The 18,220-nt window shown below is 32.8% G+C and overlaps 3 protein-coding genes across 4 annotated transcripts in view; all 3 read right to left on the reverse strand.

The window, feature by feature from the left end:
- The window catches only part of HPL1 (hydroperoxide lyase 1), a 6,438-nt gene extending 2,893 nt beyond the window's left edge, over nt 1–3,545 (reverse strand). The window contains exon 1 of one of the 2 annotated variants that reach the window (XM_021419552.2): nt 3,179–3,545. In XM_021419552.2, the coding sequence (XP_021275227.2) occupies nt 3,179–3,418 (240 nt within the window). In that variant the 5' untranslated portion in view covers nt 3,419–3,545. The remainder of the gene's footprint in view (nt 1–3,178) is intronic. The other variant, XM_089785741.1, reaches the window with a different exon arrangement.
- Nucleotides 3,546–5,560: 2,015 nt separating this feature from the next.
- On the reverse strand, nt 5,561–12,068 carry EMB2795 (condensin complex subunit). Its single transcript, XM_021418542.1, has 13 exons — nt 11,720–12,068; nt 11,400–11,501; nt 10,813–10,930; nt 10,141–10,211; nt 10,007–10,067; nt 9,727–9,927; nt 9,341–9,621; nt 9,106–9,250; nt 8,754–9,010; nt 8,625–8,655; nt 7,475–7,614; nt 7,128–7,244; nt 5,561–6,207 (listed from the first exon to the last, which is right to left on the reverse strand). The coding sequence occupies exons 1-13, from the start codon at nt 11,975–11,977 to the stop codon at nt 5,989–5,991; spliced, it is 2,001 nt and encodes a 666-aa protein (XP_021274217.1). The 5' UTR covers nt 11,978–12,068; the 3' UTR covers nt 5,561–5,988.
- Nucleotides 12,069–15,326: 3,258 nt separating this feature from the next.
- Nucleotides 15,327–18,220, reverse strand: part of LOC110409876 (glycosyltransferase BC10-like) — a 7,517-nt gene continuing 4,623 nt past the window's right edge. The window contains exons 5-12 of the mRNA XM_089782429.1: nt 17,217–17,317; nt 17,029–17,100; nt 16,819–16,900; nt 16,377–16,457; nt 16,196–16,246; nt 15,996–16,058; nt 15,719–15,865; nt 15,327–15,614 (exon numbers count right to left, since the gene is read on the reverse strand). Coding sequence (XP_089638555.1) covers nt 15,435–15,614; nt 15,719–15,865; nt 15,996–16,058; nt 16,196–16,246; nt 16,377–16,457; nt 16,819–16,900; nt 17,029–17,100; nt 17,217–17,317 — 777 coding nt within the window. The 3' untranslated portion in view covers nt 15,327–15,434. The remainder of the gene's footprint in view (nt 15,615–15,718; nt 15,866–15,995; nt 16,059–16,195; nt 16,247–16,376; nt 16,458–16,818; nt 16,901–17,028; nt 17,101–17,216; nt 17,318–18,220) is intronic.

Raw genomic sequence — 18,220 nt, forward strand, 5'->3', positions numbered from 1 at the left:
GCTAAATAATTACATTTTAAGATTTTACTAAAATAGCTATAAAAATATTCTCATGTCACAATCATGTAAGTGATCTTTAGTCTTGAGATCATTAGATTATCTTATGTAGAGATTGCCATATTTTGATATTACCTTAAGTAGTCCTAGTCAACGACGTACAATGGGATACACATTGGGTATAAGATGAATCACATGAAGAGAAATGAATAATCAATAAAGCATACATAAAGTGATTTAAGGGAGATATCTCGTAGCTTCTTAGCATGTCTTATAACTCAAGAGAATCCTTAGTCAAGATAGAATGAAGATTCCAGAATGAGTTTTTCAAATTCCATTAAGGTTTTAAGAGTACGCTTTAAGAACTAAAATGATAAAGACATTATGAAGTAGGCACTCCATCATGTTCAATGCCTTATCAAGCTATTGGATTATGAAGGATTGAATTACACTAGTAGACTGAATACGAAAAGATTAAATCAAACTTTTTTCCCTCTTCTTAATATTTGAGTAGTCATAACAACTATCTAGATGTCAATCTTGACTTATTACTACAAACTAATCAATAAAGAAATTGATTATCAATGCAAATTGTTTTTTTTTATTTAATTCTTATTAGATTTGGATTTTTGATCATGTATAATACCAACATATTACGAACTTAATGGATCACATGCAATATAACAGTACATGTAAAAATATAAAATTGAGATTAAATTGGACCTAATTGAAAAGAACTATTAACTCTTGAGAACTAAATTGAAAGAGTTCAATTTTGTCAAGACAATTTTGAAAAATCCTATTGGGGATAGGATTTATGGTTTTGCTTAAATAAGTTTTTATGTCGCACTTCAAAGCTGCCAAACACTCGAGGGGCAAATAAGAGAGATGGGAGGAAAGATTTCGATAACCAACAGAACCCCAAAAACCTTGAGAATCGACAATCCCCTAGAAGCAATCCCAAGGTATCAATTTGGAACCCTTAACCCTAAATATCAGCACTTCTTCCTCTAATTTCTTTCTCCTCCTCTTTAGCATTATAATAACTTCTATCAATTAGTTAGGATTAATTTATATTAAACAGCCAAAAAAAATTTTGCTAGAAAAAAAAGGTTTTTAAAATCCACTAAAACTATAAATTGTTTTTGTATAACCTTTCCCAACATTCATATTTTTTAAAAATATTTAAAAATTAAATTTCAATAAATAAAAATGGATGGACCTCAGCCAAGTCGGACTCAACCACCCAAATCCAACTCATAAACTCCCCTATTCACGACGTAGCAATTAAGTAACCATTGAATCACATTTCATTCTTCTAAACAGCCTAACAGGTGCGAAGTCCCATGAGAAGGAACAGTTGCGGTTAATTAATTGATTAAAATATGCTACAAATAGAAATATTGCTGCTATTCAAACAAAAAAAAAGAAATATAGCTGATTTCATTTTACAACTCTCAGGAAAAAGTTTTACATGTTAGCTTTGTTTATATTCCTAATATTCTAAACATTACAAATTGTATGTGAGTATGACGAATCAAAGCTTTAGTCCATATATGCATTAACGCCATATATTTAAAAAACAAAAACAATTTTTTTGAAGATAAAAAACAATTTTATTAGCACTAAAATCATTATTATTATTATTATTATTATTACAAACAACTACGATAATCATTAATGTTTTGGAAGTCCCAGGTTTTTCCCTTTATCAAGGCCAAGTCCTAGGCTTCGCCCTTTTACGTTCTTGAGTAAATATTTAAAGTAGCCTACTTTCGAACATAATTTTAACTTTTCCAAAGTGAATTGTAAATTTTTTTTGGTTAATTACAAACACATATTACATTTTCATTTGTTTATATTATATAACTTGCATTAAAAGAAATATACTATATATGCATGAAAATGGATGATCCCCCTCTTAATTCGTAAGTTTAGTCATGTTTTGGACATGAGAAGATGATAAACAGAAGCTAGTATTTCTTAAGTTGTCCACTCTGAACTTATAATAAAAGCAGAAAGCTGTGTAACAGTAGCATATGAGATGGGGAAATCGGCCGAATGCATGCCATGTGGTTGGCCTCCTCGACATGAAGACTAACCCACCAACAGGTGTTTCAAGCCTTCCCGACATGCGGCTACGTGCACACCATTCCCTTTCTTTCACTGTCTGAGAATTTCCCTTCGCCTATCTTCCACTGTTCAATCATCTTTAAGTGCTAACTTTACCCTTTGAGGGATATGTATGGCCATGGCCACCTCCTTCAACTATACATTCCAATTTACCTTTTATTTCTCGAAACCTAAATTAAACTGAGATGGGATTGATATCTAATGTTTACTGATTACCATAGGATGATATAACATATTTCAACTCCATGACAAGTAGTATTTTCACTTTCCTTCCTTTTTCTAATTTCCTTTTGAACTTTTTTCCTCTCCATTTTCCAAGATCCAAAGAGGAGATAGAGAATCTATATATCTTGATCCCCTAGTGCTCATGGCCAAGAAAGGAAGGACCACCCATGAATTTGTGGTCCCTTGACCTATACTACCAATTCGGCGACAAGATTGTTATAATATATCTATATATATATATATATATACACACGTTCGAATTTACATTTTTAAGTAAGAACTATTCAACAAATCAAATACTCAAATATAATAAAATACGTATATAGTAGAAAAAAAGGTTAATTTTTTTTGTTAATAGCATGACAAACCAAAAGTACTACGCACACTTATGAAGTGAGAGTGAACCGACTCTTCCTTCCTTTTCTTTAATTATTAAATTATTAAAAATATCTATTGAACAGAGTCAAAACCTTATCAAAGAGATAGAAGATCTCACTTCTTCGCCAATTATTACTTTCCAGTTTCCACTTTATAGTCTCACAAAATCGTTTTTAATGTCGCCCACACATAAGCTTACCCCGTAGCCACAAACAAGCAGAAAAGGGGAAAGGTATGGAAAAAATAATAAGAAAAAAACCCTGAAAGCATGTACATAAATTTGTATTACCTAAGTCTTGAAGCAGGTTTTAATTTGTCAATCTATGCTTGGCTTGCTGAGATCTTTCTAATTTGCGGGGGGAAATGAGGAAAATATCGAACATATAGCAAGAAAATTGCAATTAGGGACATTTAAAAGGAAAAGAGAAAGGAAAAAAAAGCATACCTGGGCATGTTTTGGCTCAGCGGTATCAAGATAAGCACAAACCCTGGTATTTCCAGTGAACTTGAGGCTAGGCATGAAGTCCCCTACCAAAACATCTTTTTTCTCCACTATTTCCATGTCGAAAAGATGAGCAAAAGACCTGCAGTCGACAACAGCTATAACGTTGGGGTTCACTCCCACAAAGAAAGGGAAACTTGGAGGAACATTGGTACGGAAAACGGCGCTCTTGTGCTTCTCCATTCTTGACCTGAAGAAGGTGTCCGGGCCTTGGAACCAGAAGTAGTCTAGACGGTCGGATATTGGTCCTAGCAAAGGCCAGCCGTGGGATCCTGGGATTGTACGGGTTGGGGGTTGGTTGTGCCTTGATGATAGAGCTGACCGTGGCTGACTTGCCAACGGCGAAGATGAGATGATGTGGTGGTGGTGGTACTGGCGGTGGGGACATGCCCATCATTCTGCTCGTCATCATGGTGGCCATGGCCATGGAGCTCTGGCTTGAGTGTGAGACTCAGTCTCTGTCTCACTTTCTTTTCTTCTCTATTTGCCTATTGAGAACTTTTTGTTTGAGAGGAAAGAGGGCTGATGTGCAATTATCAAACAAGTTTGGATTTGCATACTTGCATTCATTACCATATAAAAGTTTTCATTTTAATAAGTGGTCAAACTCTCCGGATTTCAGACAAAATTTTGGGCTAAATAAATTTTTTAATCTTGAGAGAGAATATGCTTGCTCTATCTTAAATTTAGTATCTTAATTTCTATTCTAACTCTTCTCAAAACTCACCTTTTTTTAATGAAATCTCGTACCCGCATCATTAGAATTTTATTGTTCACAATTTGTATATTATTTTTCTATCAAAGGCATAGTATTTAATTTGTGCTTTTAGGCATAATATTTTAAAAAATATTACATTATTTAAAATGTTTAAATATATTTTTATTATTTGATTAAGTTTAATTAAGTTATTATATTTTTATTTTAAATTAAATAATTTTTTATAAATAATGATTGATTAATTATTATTATTTAAATCATCACTTATCAATTGTTATGACATGTGTATTGATATAATATTGACTTAAAAAATAAAAATATTATATAATTATATTATAATATTAGATTAACATATTACATTATAATTTTTGCAACATATCAATACTATTACATAATATAAAATAATAAATAATATTTTGATCAATAATCATGATCAATAATAAATTATAAAAATTATTTAATTTAAAATAAAAATATAAAATAATAATTAAATATAATAAAAAAAATTTAAAATTTTTGAAATAATTCATCGGATATTGTTGAATACGAATCACCACAAAAAAAATATAAAGACGTGACCACTAAAAAGCCAAAACAAAACAGAAACATCACTCACTCATACACTACCAGCATTCCAAACGAGTCAGTAGAAAGATGATCATCATTGCCCAGAAAAAACAAAAACAAAAGCAAAAAGATAGGTTTATATATTGCGAGAACCAACTGTTCGTCTACTTTTATTGCTAACCCAATTTTCATTCTCCAATCTCAGCGATCTCAAAATCGATCTTTTAACTCTTAAGTATATGCACAAAACTCTTAAATTTTTTTTTCTTTCTATCACAATTGGGACCAATGCTTCTGGAATCTGGAGGTTCAAACCCTTACCAAAGAGACAGTATGAGCTGCAGGAGAAGTAACGTATGGAAATAACAAATCGTTTTACTTTTAAAATACAGAGATGGGGATTTACTTATTTCCCGCACATTGAAGACTAAACCCTAAATGTACTTTTAAAAGCAGCTGTGCAAGAATCATGAACCATTGTCTTGGTAAATTTGGCAGGTGTTAAATCTAATCGCATTGTGCGAGTTTGAGGAATTCCTTCTCAATCTTCACCACTCCCTTGAGCAAATATCTGACGAAAAAAGACATATTACCTGACGCATGACATGACGGTAACATCCGAATTTAACACGTGTTCTTCCCTTTTTCTCTCTCAAAAACATGGCAATTGTTCACATTATTGATGTTGTATCTGTTCACATGGGAACTGTCCCCGTATCCTTCCAAATTCTCCAGGACAAAATCTCTTTCCAACATTTAATTGTTGACAATTTTGAAACTGAACTGCTGTAACATTGCGAGGGTTAAAGTATACGAAAAGTTGTTGATGTTTTTTTTTTTTAATTTAGTTTTTTTATTTAAAATTATAAATTTAAATTATTAATATAATACTATCACGTCACATAATAATTTTAACATTGAAATACAAAGACTTTTCAAATATTTTGATCAATATGAGATCAGTGTATCTCCAAGCACTCATCTTTCATATTGTCCGTTAGGCCACGCGTTAGCAAAAATATTGCCGACTAAATCTCAGATTTGAGCCACTTATCACGACCCTTCCGTTCAGTATCAAGAGGAAAATTTTCTACAAATCCCAAATAGTTGCACGTTAACATAAACTGTAAGATGTCAGTGAACAGCATCTCGAGTACATATTTTTCCGATGTTCTTATTCTAATAAATAAGATTTCAAGTAGCACTAGCCCGATTCTGTTTCGTAAAAGGTGCATCAGCCAGATTTAAACAATATGCTGTCAACAAAAACCGACATTGTTTGGAAAGGATGTAGGCTTCTGAGGTACGGAGCAGCAATTCCTTTTAAGTCTTGAGCTATACAGTCTTTAAAGCAACCTACTTGGGAGTATGAACAAAATTAGGCTTACAACACTACTGTTAGTATCTCACAGTCAGCACCCCAGTCGTTGACAAACATCTTTACAAGCGGTACGAGTTGAGTGATGAACTAAATCGCTTCACTTGTGCGCTTACCGTTGTGAGGAAGTTGAATACCAAGATCATCCATATTGGGACAGCCATGGATGCTCAGTCCATGCTCATTGGCCAAATGTAGCAGGCATATGAAACATAGATGAGGAGAGATTTCCTCAATTGTTGTAGCAGCTCTGCAATCAACGGGAAAGCTAGCCAGGAGATGCCTGAAAGATACCATCTCTTCGGAGCCCTGTGCAAAAGGAAACAAGTCCAAAGTTAGAACTCACTTCACAATTAAGAAAAACACAACACGGCCAAAAACAAAGTACCATGTTCCATATCACGTCATGGTTCTTGCTTTGGAACATTGCAACATAATGGTTCTTTTTTGGCCTTTTCAGAGAACCTGAATTCTTGCTACTTTATATTCTGAATTATTGACGTATTTTACAACTCTTTAGCAGCAAAACTATTAATTTCAGCATGAAACAAAAAAAAATACTAAAAATTTTCAATTAGTAAAGCCCAAATCAAATGTTTTTTATAATTTAGTTAGTAAAGCCTTTGGGTTGAAGTAGTTAAAATGTTGCTTCCATGATTCCTTTTTTTCTAGGCCCATGATAAGTAGACGAGTTCTTGTTGATGAAGGTTTGGAACTGGGCTCTCTTTTGATTATAGATAGGAAATATAGCTGCAAGAAGTAAGTTACTATCAAGATCTTCATATAGCAGACACTTACTCAAGCTGCCAATGATCAACAATTAATTGCCTATGGAAACATTAAAATTATCAGTCAACGAAAGAAATCAAACTTCTAGCTAACCAGATCAAGTTCTCATTTCATTATCCCGCTTCAATTTTTTTTCTTTATTAAACATGACATGCTTTTAAGCTACATTCTCTAGGATTCAGCTCTCTGATATACTCGCTTTTATCGTATTATTTTAGAAAATGAGTTTCACTGCTTCAGTTTTCCTGTATTTGCACTGCCAATAAGCAAAGATGCATTTGGGTGCCTCCATGTGCGGGCAAAGCATAGTCATGGAGACTTTACCCCACTTAACATGTAAGCAATATGATGTTAAAAGATAACTATGCTTGCGTTTCAAAAAAGAAAAACAATATTCTGTGATGAAAAGAAAGTTACAAAAAGCAAAGGAAGTAGTTTACCTGACACTGAAAAGACGTTTGTGGAGAACGATGTATTTGGTCCCAAATAGTTTCTTTCAAATTTTGGACATCAACTTGTTTAGAGGTCTTGTCATATTTAACTTCAATTTTACTAACCTGAATAAGATCAGAAAAAAGACCAGAAAGGAAATAGCTTTTAACTCTATATTCAAGGTATGAGATAAATCTTAAATTACCAATAACCCATCCCAGGCCTCAAGGTAGTCGTTGTGGTTTTAATTAACAATAAATTCAAAATATAGTCCTCGTAACTCCTTGTCACTCCAGTGGGCAACATGAAGGGGCTAACATGGAGAAACACCAGAGATAAAGGCTAAAAGACCAACCTGACGAGGCTGAGAAACAAGCATGTCGGAGTCATCAACATCGCTGTGATCAATATCATTGTCAAATTGACCGCCAAATATGCTTTGCTCTTCCCAGGATGGCTGTGGTTCATAATCATCACACTGCTCCCTTGATTCATCTGAGAAATCAAGTAACATGTGAAGCTAAAAACTATATCATAGTATATCCGTAAATGTTTAGCATTTTATCATCAATAGAAACATTGAAAATAAAAGATTCAATCGATGAACTTTTACAACAGGAAGAAACCATTAAGATGAACACTTCAAAGAATTCATCGAAGAAGTTCCAGAAATGCATTCGTGAGTCGAGAAGAAAAAGTTTCGATCAGAAATCATAACCAAATTGAGATATTTAAAATATTCAGGCAAATGAATAAACTTTGACATTAAATTCACAAAGCTAAGTAGCCAGTAAAAACCAGCTTTTAACTAAAACTTATTTAAAGAACTGACGTTATAAAATAACAAACAAAATGATATAACGAAAGTAATTCCTGATACATACTAATTTAACTAAAAAAAACAAGTATTACTCTTGTCCATCATGTAAAATTATTAGACATTATTCCTGAAATATTTTTACAGGAACAACATCCCCACGCCCATCTAACCCACTTAAGGAGGATTCAGTGCGAGATGAAACAAGGGAGAGTGCTTAATCATCTTCATTTGGTTGGAGATTGGAAAGCACAGTTTACAATAGCTTCAAAAATTTTACCATCATACACTGTCGTTTTATCAGAGGAAACTTTTAGTTTTAGTTCAAAAAGTTAGGAGTACAACAAAAAATATAAATACATTCTCCTAGGTGAACTAAAAAACCAGGCTTTCAAGGAATGTATATGCCCCTTTCCCCTTGAAAGTATTCCAAACAGGGAAGATAAGAGCAGCCTAACTCTTATCCTCTCCTTTCCTCTCCCCATAACTTAATAATAATTGAAAACAAAAGAAAGAGCTGCATCATTCATGATATGAGAATAAAAATTAGAGAAACAACTAGCGCAATACGACAAGAACTACATAATCCTAGCAACATGGAATAGATGGACTCGAATGATTGGCAGTTCACAGACATTCAGAAAAAAGACTACTATCTGAAAGGTATCTACTTGAGAAGAATGATTACCTGGAAACTTTCTCCTCCTTCTACCAAGGCACTGCAAAAGAACAAGTATCTTAAGAAAAGAAGCCAAAATGGGGAGAAAAACATTTCAAAAAAAAGCCAGTTTATTATCTAACTCCTGGCACACATTACCATCACATTGGGCAAAAGAAATAATTTGACAAGATCCTCTGGTTGATAGTGACAATCTTCAGGAAGCTTTGTATTACAAGGTGCTCTGTTTGAAGGTAGAAGTAATGACTTCGGATTTTTTGGAGGGGCAAAGATGTCCGGCATTTCATCATCCAAGGCTTTTGTGAAATCAATATCAGGCTCAACTTGTTTCTTATTTCTGGCTTTCTTTGTTGTTAACACTGCTGTATTTTCTTCAGTAGAGACATCCGCAGAACCTGTGATATTTCACACTCAAAATCATGTTAATTAACTACCAAAGAGAAAAAGGTTGAGTGAAGATAGCACCTGCCAATGACCCCATAACATGTACCTTGAGCTTTTCGATATTTCCAATGATCAGGACCAGCCCAAGCATTTTGTTTCAAGGAAAATCCCAAGCTCAAAAACAAAAATTCATCAACTTTTTCAGATCTATCGTCCACATCAGGATTGGTGAGAGAAAATTGCTCAGTAACCTGTGGAATTCAATTATGATTAATTGATAATAAGCATACAATTCCATTATTAACCTCTTCAAACAATTGAGAGAAGGAAACATGCTAAACCTCCTGATAACTCATAAAAGTTGGCTCTGCCCCATTATATTCGTCATCAACAAAGCCTGGTTGGTCATCATGATCCAAAGCATCAGTTTCAAAACTCTCATATGCAACACCATCAAACGCAGTTTCATTGTTTGTAGTATCAGCTTGGTCAGTTGATCTCTGGCTGCAGAAGTTCTCCAGTGGCCTTCTGTTATCTTCATTGAATTGATTAACTATATTCTTGAGAGTCGGTGAAATCTCATCCTTTGCTCGCATGTTTAATACCATATGCTCAACGTATTCTGTAAAATAGATCAACAAACGACATAATTCAAAAACCTAAGTTCTCAGATAAAGATGTCAAAACACACCAAAGTCCAAAGAATGTATTGGAAACAAAAACAAACCTCCAGCAAAAGATAGATCAATTGTTTCTGATATGTCGTGTTGATTTGAACAAGGCATTTCCTTCCCTGGCACTTCAAATGAATCAAAGAGAACCCGACATCCAGCATAAACACCAAGATTATTCAATAACAGACCCTTGGCTCCACCTTCATCAAATTGGGCAGATGTTTGATGATAGAGTGGATCCACTGCAAATGCAACTGGAAAAGCCAATAGATGGCATCATAATCAAAGCTTGAATCTCATACTGGAATCAAGATTGTTGGGATGCGCAATTACCATCAAATTTCTTTACATTAAGAGCCTCAAAAGATGATTCCAACGTTGATAAAGGTGACATCTGCTTATATAGATATTTATTAATAGATTAGTTTCTTGAATTGGTAATTTATATAACTTTAGAGACCACAAACCTTTTTCTCTGTCTCTTTCTTTGAATTGCCTTCCTGTGCAGCATCAACATTGGCATCCTCCACTGCAGAGTCTGGCATTGTAACATGTTATCACATTTAGCAAAACTCTGGCAGGATAAAGTTGAGCAAATCAACAGATATAGAAAATTCAGACCATAACCTATTCTCACTATGCCATGATAAATTTTAGTGATAAGTATGCATCAATTGAGGTTCTTATGTAATGATTAAATAACTTAGCGTCATTGTATCTTAGACCCAAGTAAATGAAACAGATCACAAACCACAAAGTAAATGTATCTTTTAGACTGCATATGTGGAGTGACTGTCTTTGTATCTATGTATATGTATATGTAAATTTTATAGAATATGATTAATTTGTAGATTCCAAGGGTTTATCCTAAATTCCCTGTAAAATTTGTAAAATCCTTAATGTTAGCATGCCTTTTAATTGTCTCTTGCATTTAATGCCATCAAATAGTGCATATGATGCTTTTAGCCATTGTTTAGTCCTTACTTTGACAGTTTAGCTAAACCAAGAATCTAATCTGAAGAAAGCAAATGCAACAGAGAGCTTCATTGATAAATAACAAATCAGACATACAAACTGGAGTGAGAGAGAGAGAGAGAGAGAGAGAGATAAGCTAGGTACCACCATGAAAGAAACCTAACCTTGCTCATTTTCATGACCTGCTCTATTTATCCCACCAAGAACCTTGTATGCCTCTGAATGAACTGAATCCACCCTCAATGAGTAAATCTTAACACCAGCTTCCAAAGTACAACTGGCCTGGATGAAATATAATGCAACTCATTCTCTAAACATGTAGAAAAGTGTGTTGGTGTTATCAATTACCAACTCCATAATTTCTTTGGCATTTTTTCTCCAGACATATCTAAAAGGTTTTGCATTCACAGTAGTAACCAATGGCTTCAGCTCAACATATGCACAGCAGTTATTCATATTCTGAGAAATGTTCCCTTGAAAATGCACATGCCTTGATTCAGAACAACATCATTCTAGTAACTTCTTGTTTCAGTCTAAGCACCAATTTACTCACTGGAGTTTAAAATTGCAACAACACCAGTAACTAAAAGGAAATGCCTTTCCCAGTAAATAGGCAATAAAACGTGGAAAATTCTGCACTCTAAACTACCGATTATAGCCCCAATTTTTTCTTATGAATTTTTTTCGAATTCAATTTCTGGGGCGATATAGTTTTCTACCATTTTACACATAAGAAAAAAGATAAACATACCTTTTGAAAATTCGTCTCCACATCATTTTCCTCTTCAACCTTAATAATTTCACGAAGATGGTCTATCAAATTCAGCTCCCAAGTATTCTTTTGATTTATTTTCTGCACCCAAAAAGGAAAAACTCAAAATTAAGAACAAAGAAAATGACATTAGAACAATTCAACCACCAAAACTACAATGCTATCACTTAAACCTAAGTTTTCTTAACTAAAAAAGAAATTCACCAAATTTTAAAAACGTTTACTTAAGCCTAAAAAGAGAACTCCTCCTCTTTCTATAATATAAATAATTCAGGGAGAGACAAAGGGGAATTAGATACATTTTCACTGGCCAGTTTGATGCAATTGTGGAACAATTCAAGAATTTGGTCCTTGGCGAGGCAAGGATCTGGATCAATAGGCCGCTGCACATGGGAAGCGACGGATTTTCGGCGGATAGCGGCGGCTCGTGCAGCACGAGCCTGCGCACGCTCGAGTCTGTCGTCGTTGGAGCCCAAGAAGAAGGGGCTTGTGGGGGATTGTATAAGAGAGGCCATAGGGATCCTTTGTCTAGGGTTAGGGCTTAGAGCTTCGGCCATTGGCTTAGGGGTTTAGGCTTTCTTCTTCAACGGATTGGTAGAGCCTGGTTCAGAGCCTGTGTATTTTGAAATGAGGTGAAGCAAAAGAAGAAAGAAGAGTCGTCTTTGGTTTTAAAGTAAAAAAAAATGGTTTCATCTCTTCTTTTCCCTCCAATTTATGCTTTTGAATCTGGATGAGTGAGGAGCAATTTTACGGTGTGACTCTGTGTTGCGCGCAGGGTAACGAGATTTGTGAATCAAGACCGTTTGTTTATTTTACTTTCGGCTCTCACCACGTTTTGACCCTCCAATTTGTTTTGCAAAAATATTTTAGATGCCATTTTTTTTTTTGCTTTTAATAACTGTATTTGTTTTCCAAATCATTATATGTATTTTGTTTTCGAAAGCACGTTTTTAAGAAATTAAAAATATAAAAGAGTAAAAACTGTATTTCGATGCAACACTAAATGCCAACTAAATATTAAAATAATATTAAGACAATAATTTCATTTTATGAATTAAATTATATAATAATTATTTTTACTTTATTATAATGTCACGATATAATTATTTTATTTTTTTATTTTGTTTTGTGAATTAAAGTACAATAAGATCTTTATTTTCAAAAAATTGACACTTTCTAAATATCAAACGTTTTTATAATAAAAAATGTATATAATTCTTGTCATTCAAATTTGAACAAGTTAATTCTTGTATTTTCACATTGAGAATAATTTATGATAATTGTTAACATTTATAATATTTTGTGAACAAATCAATAAGTGTAATTTATATATTATTTTCATCCTAACATGGATTTTTTTGAATAATTATTTTTAATTTTATTGGAAAAATAATTGTTAACCTTCGACATTTTTATAATTGTCCTTACATCATTTTATTCTACTAGTATATCTTTTTTTTAATATTTTTTATTTTTTTTTCAATTCATCATCAATTTCATCTTCTTATCGCTACCTTGCTTCTATCAACCCCACAATGCACTACTATCCAACCATCGAACTGGCCTTCATTGGCTAACCTATCACGGTTAGTAAGCCACATATATAGCCATCTAGACCATATTGGCTTGGTTTTTTTTAATTAAAAAATTATTATAAAATTCTTATAAAAAATGATAATTTTTAAATTAAGTTAAAATTGTATGGTAAATTTATTTTTTATGAGCTCTTTTTTTATAAATAAGCTGTTTAATAAAATAATTTTTGTAAACTCTAATTTGATTAAAATCATTACAAATGTTATTTAATAAATCAGGAGAAAAAAATTAAATCAAATAAAAAAAGATGAGTGTGAAAAAAGTATAATTTTCCCTATAATGTTATGAATTGTTGAAAGATAAAAGAAGAATATAAAAAAATATTTATTGTTATTTTTTAAAAATTGATTTGAAATTTACAACCTTTGAAACTGAACAAAACTAATGTCACATATAAGAAAGAGAATCCACAAAAGGAAAAAAAAAAAAGCCTAAGGTAATATTAATAATGGGTTCAACTAGTTAAGAAAATTAAGTTTAGCCATTGATTTGGCAACTCATTTTCCTATTGAAATCATCAATGTTAATTCTATGCAAGTCTATGAAGGCCATAATGTCTTCACTAACAAAGTTTCCCTCCACAAACAAAAAAATGACACATATTGTTATATCTAAAAGAAAAAATTCTTCAAAATTTAGTTACTACAAACGAGTACAAATACTAACTTTTCAATTTTCATTTAATTTATTGTAACAATTATTGACTTATTTGATTAATTATTTCAATCATTATCAATAAATATTATATACACTATAAAAAAGTTAAGAACAAAAAAACATCATATAATTATTTATCAAATAATAAATTGAAAAATATCAAACAATAAAGAAAGTTTTCAAAGTTAAAAAAAAAGTGATGAAAAATAAAATGAAAAACAAAACAGAAAGAAAAAGAAGAAACAATATCTTAATGCAGTTTTGAATTTTAAATCGTTTTTTTTTAAATTTTTGTAAGAATAAAAAAACCCTGAAAGGATGATTTGTAGAAAAAAAGAAAAGAGAGGGAGATAGATAGGGAGGGAGGGAAGGGTTATTTTTTGAGGGAGGATCTTTGTGGGAAAAAAAAAGTGTTCTAAGAAGAAGGCACTTTAAAAAAAAATTCTTATTTAAATTTTTTTTTAAAAAAATGTTTTTTTAAAGTTATCAAAAAATACTATTTAGCTCAACTTTTACTTTTAAGAAATAAATAAACTAAAAATAAACTATGCCAAACAAATACCTAACCTCAAATTTAGTTGTTTGACAACTTTTTCACTCTCCCTTTGCTACATAGGTATGTGAGGAGAATGTGATAACCTAAACTTTACACTAGATACAATCTTATAGAAATTGGGGTTTTACACTTTCTAAATTGAGTTACTTAAATTTTATAGAAATTAAGCTAGTTAAATGTGAGATTGAAAATTCTAAAGCGTCTAGCTTTTAATTAAAAATTTTAAAAGTACATAACTGATCATGAAAATTTAACGATACATAGCAAATCAATTTGTTGGTGGGAGTTTGGATCCATCCAATACACGGATGAAGAATACGTTATATGGACCTCTGGTCAATTGATAACAGCTTTTATGAGAATTTGACTCGCTTAAATGTATCATCGAAAGTTTGAACTTCATTACATAATATTGAGGAGGAATGTTAACTTTTTTTAATGTGAAATAATCTTGGTATGTGCTGAATATATTTTAAAATGACTTATTTTGAATTCAAAAGAATATTATTATGGTAAGATTTATCAATATAAGATCTATTTCTACATGAACCATTGTCATATGTGGAGTATCATTCCAATGTATGTTTATTTATACAATTATACATATTTAAGAGTCTTAATTTAAAAATCATTGAATACTAAAATGCTACACATAATATGTTGATAAATATTTATATTATCAAAAATATAAATAATCAAGATTAATATATTATATTATAATTTATATGATGCAAATGGAAATAAATTGAATAAATTTGTAAAATATTGATTTCCGAAAATATCAAATATTATGAAATGCAAATGATTAATAATATATAATACCATATTAAAATCTCTGGAAGCTGAAAAGTACTATTATCACGATTTTGTATTTACCTCACTTGGTAGTATGATAGATACTAATCATGTCATTATCATATGATTGTCAATAGATTAGTCATGTATCCTGTTTTAGTTAAAACTTGTCGTAATCTTCTTACTTTCAATTAGAGTAAAAACACAGCGTGACTTATGCTCGTGGCCGTAAGCTTAATATCGAAGCACCTAAGTCTATATTAATTCTTGCATATTAACTTAAACATTAATTAAAGAAAAAAAAAAAAGGAAGAAGGGGGAAATCATCTTCCTCTTATCTGAAAGCTTTAATGAAGAAGAAAATGGTATCTTGTGTGCTATCTGTGTTTTTCTTCACAAATAAATGGTGGTCAAGGTGCTGCATGAAATACAGAATCAGCATCATGAAGATCGACGGAGCGATCAGTCAACAGGCGCACGGCTGCCCATGGTGTGAACTTCCTTGCAAATAGAAAACAAGGTGCAATCGTAATATTAACATGGCACAACTCTTTGCGGTTCTCAGAGTCAGAGTAAACATGGTTGATGACCTGTGCCAATTTGGGCAGCATTCTCAAATCTAGGGACTGATAGCAAAAATGACAATTCCGAGATATTTACTTGGCATAAAGCTAGCCAAGGTTCAATCACTCACCTTTATTTCTTGGATTAGTTGGGGACTTGCATCAGCATGATTGAACCTAAAAGGGTGCCAAGACCTCCTTTCCCCTCCTTCAGCAGATTGATTCCATAATGAGTAGGTCAATGTCCTCCTTTCAAGCTCATTGTCAAGCCCACTCATCTACTTGTAGAAGTAGAAGCGGGTAGCCACATTTGAATGGAATGCCCAGAAAGTAAAATTAAGGATCATATATAGAGGAACAATTCATTCATCTGAAGAAATTCAAGCTTTGATACAGTCGGTTACTTACTTTGAACAGCGTCTGGACGTAGTGTTCATCAGGTATACAGTTATGGCCATTCTGAAATACCTCCTAGGCAATCGCTGACAACATCAATCACTTGATTGAACCAAAAAGAAATTATTTGTATACAAATATAAATGTTGGATACACAATTATTTTGAATTGTTTATCAGGAATATATATATGGCAAGACTTTGTTAACTTACAAAAGCCTGCAGTATCTGCCTTCTCTTTATTAGGTCTGCAGGCGGCCAACGCTGAACATAAGCAACATTACTACATACAATGATTAGTTGCATTCAACTGCCATAGCATCAAGACAGCATCCTAGAGTAGTACTCAAATCAGAGGAAAATTGAGGAGCATGGAAGATAAGGCTTTCTGTACCTTACAAAATTTCTTGAAAATCGGAAAAACGATATCATCCTCTATGACAATTACAGCATGTCTTCTGATCAACGCGATCCACTGAAATCATTAAGTAAAATTTTCATCATAGACAAATTAAAATGGACCGATTGGACAAAATGCAGTTCTATATTCTGAATTACAGAAGATTTTGGATGAACAGGTTATTAGTGCAGGAGAGTATAGAACTGATTGCTCTCAACCTGTCAGCTCAAAGTTTAACGGTGAGTGCTTTGTTCACTAAGATATTAGTAGATTGTATTGGATCCAACAAATTTTTCTGTTAGAAATGGAAAAAGGTGCTCCTTTTCTTAAAACTTATTTTAAGATCCTTTTCAAGATGCATTCAACTTGAGAAATATAGCTTCCTATAATAGTAAGATGAAAAATGGACAGGTAAAATAGATAAAAAAGGAAGAACCTGAGATCCTTTCCTCCATTTTTCCTTTGGTATGACAGGAGACATCTCAGGACCGTAGCGATTTTCTTTAACATCAATAAAGCTACACACAACAGACTACTGAACATTCAGCTTAACTACTGCGTAAGCTATGAATTCAATTACAAGATTTTGTTACATATATACATCACTAAGAAAATTCATTTTGATATTCTCTAACATTCCATATACCTGTCCACAAAGCTTTTTGAAGAAGACGTTAAGTAGCTGTAAACATAGCCAAAACTGTACAAGGGTATGCAGCTGTAAAATAGACAAAGGATAGATCTAAGGATTATTGACTCATATGCAGCTAGTGCAGGGTAAAAACTTCAAGAGTGAGTTTATCTTTTACTAGTCCCCCTCTTCCGACCACTAACCTATCCGAGAGAAGAACGAATCTCTGATTTGCCGGATCATCTAGAGCAGCTTCAAATAGTAATCTCTCTGCTTCTATCATACTTGATTCTCCCCATTCTACCTGGAAGATGAATATTGTGTGTGTGTGTATATATATGTATATATATATTGTGAAAAACCAAGCACTTTGGATCCAAAGGATATGAATGAAAGCTACTGAAATTAAAGTAGATAAATTATTGTACAAATTGTAACAGGTGAATGCTATCCAACTGTAACTACGGTAAACCTTTTAGGTTTGTTATGATTTCAAGTTCATGCTAACTTGAAAGAAAAGAAATCCCAAGACTTCAGCACAAGTCTAGACTGCTGGTAAAGGGATTAACTGAGGAGAGGTTTTGATCTATAAATATATATTTTATGGGATGGCCAAGGCCCTAATATGCATTACACCTGTAATGGTCTTGAAAATCTTGCTCACGCCAAATGAGAGCAGGGGCGCATATATGTTATTCTACCACCTGTGTTAACATGATCTCATAGTAACGCTTGATTTGTGGATCCAAGGGGTATGGCCATGAGGAATCTTCCTTAACTATATATAAGATCACAAGTATTCGTCCTTTCTCTAAGGGCGCATCTCAGTCAAACTTTCTTATTCCTCTTGTTTTCTCTCATCTTCAGCCACAGATACCAACTTAATCATCAGAGGGTTATTGCTGGATCAAAATTGAACTGTCCTATTTCAGACCAGATGCTGTTCAATTTAAGAAACTTATCACCTGATCACACTATAAATCAAGTCATCAACAATACACATCCTAGGTTAAGTTCCTGGGATTCTCCATCTTACAACCTATTCGGACTCATAGCAGGATACTTGTTGTTTGTAAAGCAATGCAACTTTGCAAAGTATTTGCACGAGGTATATTCGGAAACTGAGGCTTACGGATCGACATGGATTAAATTAAGGAAGTACCTGGATGCTGTTATTCAACTGCCGACCATAAAAGAAAGCTGACCT

This window comes from Theobroma umbraticum, unplaced genomic scaffold, assembly GCF_002168275.2.
Source record: "Theobroma umbraticum cultivar Fairchild unplaced genomic scaffold, ASM216827v3 scaffold_44.0, whole genome shotgun sequence".
In the NCBI taxonomy this organism is placed as follows: Eukaryota; Viridiplantae; Streptophyta; class Magnoliopsida; order Malvales; family Malvaceae; genus Theobroma; species Theobroma umbraticum.